The sequence below is a fragment of the Amphiura filiformis genome, chromosome 20, assembly GCF_039555335.1.
Source record: "Amphiura filiformis chromosome 20, Afil_fr2py, whole genome shotgun sequence".
Classification (NCBI taxonomy): Eukaryota; Metazoa; Echinodermata; class Ophiuroidea; order Amphilepidida; family Amphiuridae; genus Amphiura; species Amphiura filiformis.
The window spans coordinates 61,925,825-61,938,083 of NC_092647.1; the positions used below are offsets into that span (position 1 = coordinate 61,925,825).

The 12,259-nt window shown below is 36.7% G+C and overlaps 1 protein-coding gene across 1 annotated transcript in view; it reads right to left on the reverse strand.

Annotated features, from left to right (window-relative positions):
* LOC140142516 (uncharacterized) overlaps nucleotides 1-11,408 on the reverse strand; it is a 165,869-nt gene extending 154,461 nt beyond the window's left edge. Inside the window, 1 exon segment of the mRNA XM_072164506.1 lies at nucleotides 10,679-11,408. Within this exon segment, the coding sequence (XP_072020607.1) occupies nucleotides 10,679-10,726 (48 nt within the window). The 5' untranslated portion in view covers nucleotides 10,727-11,408.
* Nucleotides 11,409-12,259: the final 851 nt, after the last annotated feature.

Consider the following 12,259-nt stretch of genomic DNA (forward strand, 5'->3'; position numbering starts at 1 on the left):
AAAATTATGTGAAATGTTTCTCCTTTTATAATTAGCCATAAAAAAATAGCCATTTTGATGAGATGAGGCTAAACAAGGTAATTGAAATATTATTGACATATATTTATGCATTTAATAACACTAAACATGTGTAGGTCCGATTTTAGGTGAAATCAATTTACCTCTAATTCCCTCTTTGGTGTTGGGGCTAGGGTGTTAGGTTAGTTGGGCTTGGGTGAGTTTGCATAGTTATAGTAAGGCCTGGGAAAAAGGGTTATAGTTTGTTTAAGGTCAGAAAAACATTAAAACAAAGTAACATTTGAAATTTGAAAAAGAATATTTTTATATGTTTATAGGTCCGATTTTTAGGTGAAATTTAAATTCCCCAATTCCCCTTTGGGGTTGTGACATGGGTGTTAGGTTAGTTGGGCTTGGGTGGGTTTGTATATTATGTAGTACGGTTTGGGTTTGGGGAGGGTTAAGAGTTTGTTTATGGGTAGGAAAAACATTAACAAACTTGTGAAAAATTTAAAAAAAAAAAAAAAAAAAAAATCGATTTTTTTTCTTTTTTTTTTCAAAACCGATTTTTCGGTTTATATCGGTTTTACACAGACGGTTTATCGGTTTTCGGTTTTTACAATACCGATTATGCCTAGATCATAATACATAAGTATGACTTTCAATATTCATCAAACATCCAATGACTACATGAGCACTAAAATTGCCATGTGGCAAATCATTTTCTGAATAAAACGGCTTAAAATCACACAAAAATGAGATTTATTTCCTCATTTTGGATTATGCAAAACAGGAATTAGCCTACAGTATTATCATCTCCAGGTCATCAACCAAGAATGTACAGACAGAATTGTCATATCTGGCCTAAATCCTTCTTTGTGTGTGAATGGGGGAAATAACACTGTGTGGCTTATGAGAGCTTAACTTGCTTTACAGTTTCTCTCTCTGCATATGTGTATCAAGTTATCTAATCTGGATTTAAAATGCGTGGTAAGCCATTAGAGATTACACTGGCCCAAATCTTAGCTTTATTCCTGCAAGAATTGAGGAAATTTTTGTGCTTCATTTATTTCCACTCTTCCTGTTGTCAAATGCCAAGCAGCTTACTTGAATTTGAAACAATAACACATAAATATGTTCCTATTGTGTAATTACATACATGTGGGTCAATGTAGAAACACATATAATATATTTAAAGTTAAAAACAGGTAAAAGAGTAATATTCCCACTTTTATTTACTGTATATCAGCCCATAATATCAGTATGAGAGGCATTAAGCCAAAAATCACTAGCAAATGAGGCCAGCACTGCCAGACGTAGGGATAATCAAGAAATGTCCTCTACAGTATATGATAAATATTGATAATTTCTTGTTTAATAAATATGCTGAACAGCGTCCATACTTGCACTCGATAGTATTTATTTTACATTTCTGATACCCCAGTATACCAAGCTCGTGCCCACATACCCTTCACTGAAATGTGCCAAAAAATAGGCTAATTTTGAATGATTTAACAAAACTGAGGGGCTGAAGACACAGCCCCAAACTCCACCCCCTGACATGCACCACTGTATACAAAGTCGTGTTCAGCAACAGAGGATTCTAAATTCTGTTAAAAACAAAAATCTTGTCTTTATACTACTGCTCCAAAGTATGAAATTTAACCTCAGTCAAAGTAATAGTAGCACAAATTTGCCAACCATCATTGACAGGTTATTTTTCTTGCCCTAAATAAGTAAAGGCAAAGAGTAATACAGCCAAGTGAAATAAAGTCAATACTGGTAGTACTGTTTAAAGCAATGGTCAAGTATCCTTTCAACTACGACTGTTATGAAAACACTACCAGAAAATGGGCAAAGAAAGAACAAACATTATTTGAAAAACGAAATCCCACAAGTAGCAGTATGACACAACTACTGCACTATTCCATCAAAATAATGGGTTTAGTCTCAAACAATTACTATTTGGTCACAATCTCAATTTTCCAATAATGTGTCAATCACAGACAATCATTGTGACCTAAGGAAATATAAATAATGACCTTATGTACACACTTGGTATAATATTTGTGGTAAGCAAACTTTTAAGCTGATAAGGTCAGTGTGATTTCATTTTTGTTGAGTGTTGACTTTGATGAGTAACCTATCTCTGATGTGATGATAATCAGGTTCACATTATGAGTATGGGGAAACAGAAATAATGTGGTTACCATGGCTACAGGACAAACAAGAGGAGACAACAATTTCCATTGTCAAAAAATCCTGCAAATGCCCAGAAAACTAAAAAAAATGACTTTTTTCGGACAAAAATGCTTTGAAAAATTGCCTGAAATCTTATATTTCTTGAAAACTGGAATTTTCGAACAAATTACAATTTTAAAATCATATTTATCTGGAAATATAATAGGAGTTTGTAATTTCTTACAAGATTTTCCTCCATTGTATAAACCTAAGCATGCTAAGGGGGATGAATTGTGAGGCCATACACAATCAATACTTCCCCCATATTTAAACACAATGCATTTATCGTTAGAAAAATGAAGACAATGGTGATGTTGTCCACAAGAAATAGAAGTAAATTATGTCAATGCTGAAATACCATTAGGCTGCAAAGAAATTTCCACAGCATCACACAAAAAGAAGCTAAAATCCTTTGAACCGGACAATATGTCAGATGACAATGCTTTTCAAATTTGCTTCTTTCAGAATTATAGCAATTCACAAGGTCACTTCTAAAATATTTTCATTAAAATGATTTCAAAGCCATAACTCATCAAAATGTGTATGACATTATGGCATAAGTCAGCTTCATATATACAGTGGGAAGGAGTATTTCAAATAAACATTGTGAAAACTTTAAATAAACATGATCATGATATGCTGACATATCATGAGATTGAGGAACCTACAGACAGCAGGTCATTGCTTCTATGCTCACAAGCTAAAACAAGCAATTCAAAACCAAGTGAAAACATTTGAAAACATGTCACAATTGATTCCCAATCGCATCTATTATTCACAAATTTGTTCATTGTATGTTGACAACATTACAGAAAATACAAACAATCTCATTTCCCTCCAGTGTGGACTTAACTCTCTCCACGCGGGCAGACGACAAGTTTCAAATTTTATTTGAATTTTTCAAAAATTTCAGAATTGTACATTTTCATGACCATATTTGAAATCAGCATGAAACATACATTAAAATGAGTACCAACAAGCCTAGTATTGGTTCAGTGGTTCTTAAGATAGCTCTTGATATTTTGAGAAAATTTCTCAAAACTTGGTCTTTTTATGTTGAAGCTTATGACTATAGCACGCAGACCATTAAAATCAAATAAATACACACACAAGATATGAAAACGCAATATTGTGATAAGTTGTGACAGTTCTCACAATGGTACAAGCAATCATTCTTAATAGATCTTTTAAATATTTTGATAAAAGATGCAATGGAGTGGTACAAATTAACAGGCAGTTCAACACTTTATATTTTTGATTCCCTGCTAGATAATATTCGTATTTCTCTACCACACTGTGACCATAGAGAATTATTGGTATGCCATAATTGCATGTGAGTGAGCACATTTAAGGTGTTTGGTTTCATAGCCAAAAGCGTTACTAGTGTTTTATCGTTACCATCCGCCCCATCTGCATTTTTAGCTATACCCACGGAAAGCTGATTGTGATGATTTGATGTTTTGATGATCTAAAAAAATGTCTTGGGTAGTTTTTTTACTAAGTCTGTACAAACTTGTAAACAAGTCTCAAGGAAGCAGAAATATTTATTATGTATTTTTCTTTCAAAAATGGGCCATCTTAACCTCAGTAGTAAGACAGATAAACATCATGAATTACATAAGTTAAAAAAATGCATGTTTGCCTCAATTTTTATGCATAAAAAAAGCATTTTATCTCAGAAGTGATCTGGGCATCGAGGCTTGTTGACAAATAATTCTCATGACATCAAATAGATCAACTAATTAATGGTGTCAAATGTTTCGATAAAATGTACATCACAAGTCAATATTTTCTCATGTTTAAACTTTAACAGCTAAATCATTCAAAAATATCATTGTTTCCTTGTTTATTCATTTGAGAGCTACAAAATTACAGATAGGCCAACATCAAATGAAACTGAAAAATGAGATATTTTTAAACGCTCCTGCTACATTTGCCCGCTATAAATTTACATTATAAAAATCCACCATTACTTATGTACTATCATCTTCATGAAGCACATATCCATGTTCTGTTTGTTTTGTAAGTGATCCCCAGCATGTCATAGGCTCGGATTCTCAACACAGAGTTCCAATGTCGTTCAATGAACTATAGTCTTTACCATGAGGTTATTTTGGTTGGTGTTGAATGGTGAAAAAGGGCAAGACTCAATAAAGAAGCTAAATGATTTCTGCTTAGTCTAATTTGTCCATGGTGGTATTATAAGAGCAAGATGAGAAGAGCGAAACAAATTGCCACATTGTTGTGATATGACTGGAATTCAATACTTGATGGTTTACACAATTATTCCACTTTGAAGCATAACAAGTGATGCGCTACTCATATGAAATGAGCCATTAGAAATGCAGGGAATCATACATGGAAGTCATCTGGATAGGCTTCTCCCATCAGATTTCAACATCTTTCACAACATGGATGACATGGCAATCAGTTGATCCATGCATCAGAGATACCTCTTTGTTGATGACCACTCCTGTTACCATGGTAACCATATAATGGAAACAACCTGGATTTAAACCAGAGGGCATGTTGGTTAAATGTAAATATTGCAAAATCAATTCATTTTCAAGCATTAGTTGGCCCAGTTAAAAAGCCCAGAAAGATGAATAAAATTTCCTTTAAAAGTCGCAAGTTTACCATTTATATATCTAATTTTTTTTTTATTTGGGAAAGCAAAATGCCCTCTAAATACCAAATTTCCCTCCAAATACCAATTTTTATACCGAAAGCCAATATTTCCAACAGCTTTCTGGATTCCAAATTTTTCCAGACATACATGTAAACCACAGGTCTTGATACAAAAGTGTTGAAATTATCTGAACAGGGCAAGCATGCTTCCAATAAAAAACTGTGTTGCTTTATAATTTGTGATGGTCTCAAGTCATCCTGCTCACTGCAGATGACACCATTGCAAACAGAAAATGAAATTAGATGAGATGTTGATTGTCATTTAACACGGACACACAAGGGCACGACCTGTATCAAATTAAGGGCATGCGGGAGGTGATACAAGAAAGAGTTTTAAACTCCTAAATTACTGGTATTTGACATCATGCAACATTCCCATCTCAGCTTCTTCAATCATGATATGATACAACTACAACATTGCCTGGTATTATTTATGTATATTGCACATTCCGGTACATGTACGTATAAAATGTTGGTCAACGCATTAAAGCGCATCATCATTATCATCATCTTAAGGGCCATGTGCTAGGAGATTTACAAGAAAGAATCAGCATGTTACAGCAGGAGTTAAATTAGCCATGACAGGTCCTACTGGTATGCCTTTATTCACTGGCATAGGCTTTTGGTGCGATTATCCTCCAGCAGCATGACCATTTATTATGGCACAGAAAAGTAGTCCTACAATGCAAGACATGATTTTTCTTCTTTTGCAAAGATGGGTATTTATATAGACTCACCCCTAAAGACAACATTGGTGTTCTGTCAAGTAAAGAGTGATCAAGATATTACTGTAAATTGACATCGCAGTATGAACATTCCATTTTTTCAACAATAATATCTGTGAGAGGTGAAGCCGACTTGTAAACCTTTTTAGTTATGCAAGGAATTATTGTAAGTTCAAAGCCAAATCCAGTAAGCTGGACTGTCTGGATGCTTAGATCTGGATGTAATTAACCTGTCACTGGCTAGATAAAAGATTCAAATGAATTGGTATAGAAATAGATAGCCTGGGTCTTGTCAGCTGGACATTTTATGATGATATTCAAAGCATGGTCAAAGAAAATCAGACCACATCTGTGATCAGACTCTTTGGCCATTGACCATTTGACCCAGATATGGTGTGGAAGTATGGACACATGTTTAATGGTCAACACATGGTTGACCTTCACCTTGGAGAGTTAACCTGGACAAATTGCACTAGCAAATTGGTGCATGATTAGGGACGCACCATTGGATATTATCGGGGGGGGGGGCTAGGGAGTTTGGGTCAGGCAGAAATTTTTTTTTTTTCAAGCCAAGGCGGGAAATTTTTTTTTTCGCTGCCTTTGGAGGCAAAATTTTTTTTTCGCCACCTTTGGCGGCGGTTGTATTTTTTCAATACCTTTATACAGAGCTGGGTAGGGAAAATTTTTTTTTTTGCTCATCAATGAGGCAAAATTTTTTTATATTTTTTTTTATTCATCAGTGAGGCAAAATTTTTTTTTTCAAAACTCCCTAGCCCAACCCCCCCGATAATATCTAATGGTGCGTCCCTTATGATCAGATGATGCAAAAGCAAATGCTTGGAGAATCACTGACAAATGGCACAAAAGAATCCATCTCCTAGGACAAGGTCACCTACGGTCCTACTAAAGGATCTTTCTTTGGTGTTGCTAGTCCATGTGTTTTTGGATGCAAAGAGGATCTGTAAATAGCAGGTCTATAGCAGTCGGGATCCTTGCTGCCTCAACCAAGGGTCATTTAACTAGGCCAAGTGCAGGAGATATATGGTCTGCTGACATGATAACATGCAAAAACATTTGAAGTCAAGTAACCTGGCCCTCCTCAATACATACTTGCTGATGACGAGTGTCATGGTCAGGGGTAGAGGTTACTTTAGTTTGGGTTAAGAGTTAAGATTTGGGTTCTAGGCATCATCAATGCACTCCTTAATCACGAGTTACACCCAAACATGAAACAAAGAAATGAAAAATATGAAAAAAAATGAAGAAAATGGTGTTTAGTCTTACATGTATCCGAACTTTGTAAACTTTGTGGAAACATGCACCATATCAGACCATAGATTTTATCAGACCTTGCATTGCAGACAAAACAATATCCCAAAGCTACAAAATTCATGTATTTTCCCATGAACTCATATTTTTTTCACAGCACATCTCTCATGATGGCTGCATCTCATTTCATTTCCAACTACTTAATAATCACACCTTATATTCTATTAATCACAACACCTATATCAGATTTCGGTCTACTCAATGCCTACGCACGAGTTTTAAAGGTTTTATCTACTCCAACACTGTAATAACATCCCTTCTTCAAGAACATAACAGTTTACAATATTTTTTACAATGAGACCCCGGGAATGAGACAACGAGATTCTCCCGTGGTTCATGGGCGGGATTAATGACCAACGCTATCAAGTAACTTAGATCGTCAAAACATAAAACCGAAAACAAAAATGGCCGACTTGTCTTGGATCACCCCAACTCCACATTCCCTGCACCCAGGAGGCGTGAGATAATTGGGCTCGCCATAATATGCTCCCATTGCCTGGCCTGATTCTTGATTTCATCTCCATGTACATATGCACCATAACACACCATTTCTGTACAGGCTGGATGACCAAACCAAATCCATACCAAATTGAGTAAAAAGGGGAGTACAAGTCATGTATTGCCCTAAGCATTACTATAAAATTCATGGTCACGTTCACCAGATCCACTGCAAAATGAGTTGTATTTGTTACATTGTATTGGCTATGCATGTGCTTAGAGGCTATATTTCCGCGGAACACACTATAGCTACATCAATAACATCATCAAAACATTCATTTTCTAGGTCTCTCTATGTTTTCCCTTTCTTCTTCCTCCAATTCCGATGTATGCAGCAGTAATTAGGGTTGCTAGGAAGGAACATGAAATTATAGCGCATCATCATTACCTATAAATTGCTTACTGGCCTTGTAGTTTGTACAATTTATGCTTTTTTTAATTATATAATTAGGGAAATGGGCAAATAGCATGAATAATGGGTTTGAATGTTTGTTTTACTTTTGAATAATATGGAGCTAATTTTGCTTTTATCTTCTACCATTTTCGCCAAGAAAATTAGAAAAGCTAGATTATTAATCAAACTGAAAATATCTTCACAGACCCTGGCATCTTTTTACACTGAATTTGGTGATGAGATGGAATTCAGAGGCTTTAAAAATAAAAGATGAGGTCAACCAACCTGGACCACTCAACAAAACACTATACAGGTCTTCTAGTCTTTTACACATTTCCCAATAAACTAAACTGAGAACCAGAATTCCTCCACAAGAAAGTAAACACACAGGTGAATGAAAAAGAAACCACTCATAGGGGGAAGGGGACTATATTTCAACAAAACAAACATATGGCATCAGCGTACTAGTGGTAGTGTGTAAGAGACCAAAATCAGTCTCTTACACTCAATATTCCTAGCTGTTTTGGGCCATTTTTAGAGTCACAAACCCCTTACCCTGATCCTAAACACTAATCAGTAGCATAAAAATTAAGAACCACTGTTCTTCTGACCATCTCGGATGGGAGGACCTGTTCACGCTGGCTCTAATTCCATGAGTCCAACTGCCTTAATCACCCCAATAGCCATCAACCTTTCCTGAGCCATTCAATACAGCTCTTCACTTAATTAGATAAAAGAATACAGGCTCATTTATACAGATATCAATTAAGTACAGGCATCAATGATTCCGACAAATGATAATTACCAATCAGTAATCATCTTTCCTCCATTAGGATGAGGCCTATATGAGCTCCAACGAACATCACAACGGTGCTTTCATTGTAATGGTCTCATCAATTCTAGTTTTCTCTGATTGGCTTGACTGCATGGAGTAGGTCTACTAATAAATTAATACAATTTTAATCATGATCTGCTAAATTATCAAGCTGAACTACCATCAAGAAAACAAGCATCAGTATGCTTTGTTATTTCAGTCATTTTTCTTCTGGAAAAAAAAATGACAAAGCTTGATTCTTTGCTCCTATCCTTGCCTGATGAAAATAAGACATTGATTTCCTTGGTTTAAATTTTTTTAAAGTCCGATAACATTTTGTTCTCCCTTTACCTGGGACTCTCTACTGCCAACAAACATATTCACAAGAGGGATTCCCCACCCCACCCACCCTTCACAATCACATATATAAACAACCTCACACAATCCTATTGTACCCCCAATATACACACCTGCGCACCCCACCCCACCCACTCCTTCACATAAATACCCCCTCACACAATCCTATTGTATCCCCCATTGACCTTATTCATAAATGATGACTAAAATACCATCCCATAAATTAATGAGTTAATTAACCATGCATACTATTTCCTGCTAATTATATCCAATTCCTCCTAAAACCTTGACTCTACAAAAGTGGTTTTCTCTCTCATTGCATACAACAAATCCTTCAATCCCCTTTGCCTTGAGAAGTATGCCTGAGTGGATGTGACAGTATGATGATAGTAGCTAGGAAATAAGCTGTGAAAGCTTACATTCCTCCTCTTCCTTTATTTGCTTGTCACACCCACTGAAAGAAAATATCATTGATTACATCTCCATCTCTTCCCAATCTTATTTCCTCTCTATCTTAATTCATTGAATACCAATTCAATTGATGAAAGTCATCTCCAACAACATGAGTTAATTACATGCTATGAAAAGAAATCAACATCTTTATAGTAGGAAATAAAATTGTGGTATTTGCATGAATGGATAATCAAGATGAAGATGAATAGAGGGCCCTAAAATACCAAGTACTGTCTAACTCAGTGAGTCAATACAAAGTAACAACAGTGGTTTAACAATAAAGAGTTTAAATTGGTCTGAGTATTGGTTCTTTGATCAACTTGCTTACATAACTGTATTGGCAAATTCCATTCATGCAGAATCGGATTTTGTGGAGACAACGAGCTTATACTTATATCAATTGAGTATGGGAAAAGGACTAAATCTATATGACCTAGGGCCATCTTTGTAAAGTCTCTTTTTTTTGCATAAAAAAGGAAAAACATGTAATCTTGTCGTGAGACACTGTTAACATAATGTTAGTGGGTACTCATAGTGCAGTGGCATGCATGTTAATTTTCGCAGAGATCTTGTTCAATTCTGCTTAGCTCAGATGCGAGTTACGGTGAATTGAGACTGAAGAAGTCCTAAAGGACCTCAAGAGTTGTGTATTCAGGGGCTCGTTTGGCAAGTTGATCTTGGGAGAGCTTAAAATGGTGGACGTTTTCACATATAATTCAACCTTTTGAAACTCGATAGGAAAGAAACTAGTGGTGCACGACTGCAGCTTGGTGTATTGTCAGTCACGCTGTAGTGATAGTAAAGGAACACTGATGCGTGGACTTCCAAAAATGAAATAACATTAACCCTTTACTGCCCTTACTGTAACTTTTCACGGGAACCTCCCGTCTGCTATAATTAACAATCCAAAATGATATCATGATATTAAAATGCTTTCCGGTGCGTGCTACAGAATAAATTCTCAAAATATTATCTGGTTAAAGAGAAATGATCGATAATTTAGAGCACTGTCACTATGAACACGAGCTTAGCCTCGTTGAATTGAATGGATTGTGGTCTTTTGATGAATGCCCTACTCATCAGGTGTTTGTGCGATCTGAGTCAACGGGAGAGCAAAATGGTGGAGAAATCGATGGACAGAAAGAAAATAAAAGTTATATAAAACTCATAATTATCACCCACCTCTTCTTCCCCGGCGGTGCTGGCCGAGTCCATACTAACTGTGGACATCTTTCGCCTTTTTCTGCAGGGCTCGGCCTCACTTTCCTCTCCGTAATTACCCACTGTAGCTGGCGTTGTGCTTGTTGTCTCGCCGCCCGCGGCTAACCCGCCTGCAGGCGCCCCGGTAGAAGGGGGTGGATTGGTTCCGATCAAAAAGACGGGTGGAAAATGGGGTTGTTGCAGAGGAGGGCCTTTTAGTACCTCAGCAGATGGTGGTGGTGCCAAAATGTGTCGTGGAGGAGCAACAGATGAAGGCAGTAGACAGTCCGGGCGGAGATGGCCTGGCGTTGTCGTCGTCGCTGCCTGCCCGACTGAAATAGGAAAAACCTCAGCCGTAATGCTGAGTTGAAGTTCACCCTCACCCAAAAAACACTCTCTCTCTCTGAGTTGCTGCCTACCCGAAAAAAGCAGTGCAATGGTGCTGTCAATATATAAAATTCACTTAAAATAATATATAACACTTCCTACAGTACAGTACATAAATGCGTTGAGACTGACAGTAGTGTGCGTAGGTGCCTGTGCATGTGGATTGGTGCGATTCAAAGTGATGCCAAAATAGTACGTGGCTACATGGATGCGGTCGTGCGAGGAACTGAACAGAAATGATACAGATGATGCGCCGTGCTTACCGCAGCTTGATCAATTCACTACTACAATAGTAAAGCCGCCAGTCATTCGGTCAGTCAGGCAGCCAGAAAGCATGTATGTCACCTACGCCAGCTATTATTATGTAGAATACTTAACATGACGTCATCACTCACTCATTTATCTCCCTACCAGTCTCATCCCGTAAGACACCTGCAAGATGATGAGGATGCTACTCATTGTTTTAACCATGAACTGAATGTCTAGCTTCTTTATATCAAAGATGGAATAACTGAAATAATAAACTCAAGACCTTTCAATTTGTTTGGATTTATTTAACTAGGTCATGGATGGTGAAAATTAAGATGTTTCACAACTTGGGAGACAAGGTCAAGGTTATCAAGATTTGAGTTTTCTTCGCATGTCAAGTATTCTGAGATGATATTCATCTCAGAAAAAAAAAATCTGTTATATTATAAAACCGATAAACCCCCACTATTCAGTTATTCTACTGTCTATGGTTATTCACACGCTCAAAAATAAACCTGCAAATATCATAATTTTTGCCGTACCACGAGGGCGCCAAAACGATCTCTCAGGAGCGTGGCGCATGGCAGGCCAGGCAAACTACAGCCAGCAAAGAAAGAGTCAATTCCAATATTTTCAAGTGCCCGTTTCCCGAAACAGCTCACGTAATAATACTCGATTTCAAGTGATACCTCTCTTGTAATAGAAAAAAAGGAAGAAACTTATGATGGGAAAAGCGGATGTGAAACAGATCAATTGTTGATCAAATCCAAATATTAACCAATAGTCTTGTGAGAAAAAATGATCAGTTTTGACGTAAACCTTGAACACTGAAAGACATGATGAGGGTTTTTTCCGGGATTTTTCAGCTTTGATATACTAGTATACCTCCAGAGTTTTTCTTCTTTTTTTCCTTCTTCCTTGCTTTAT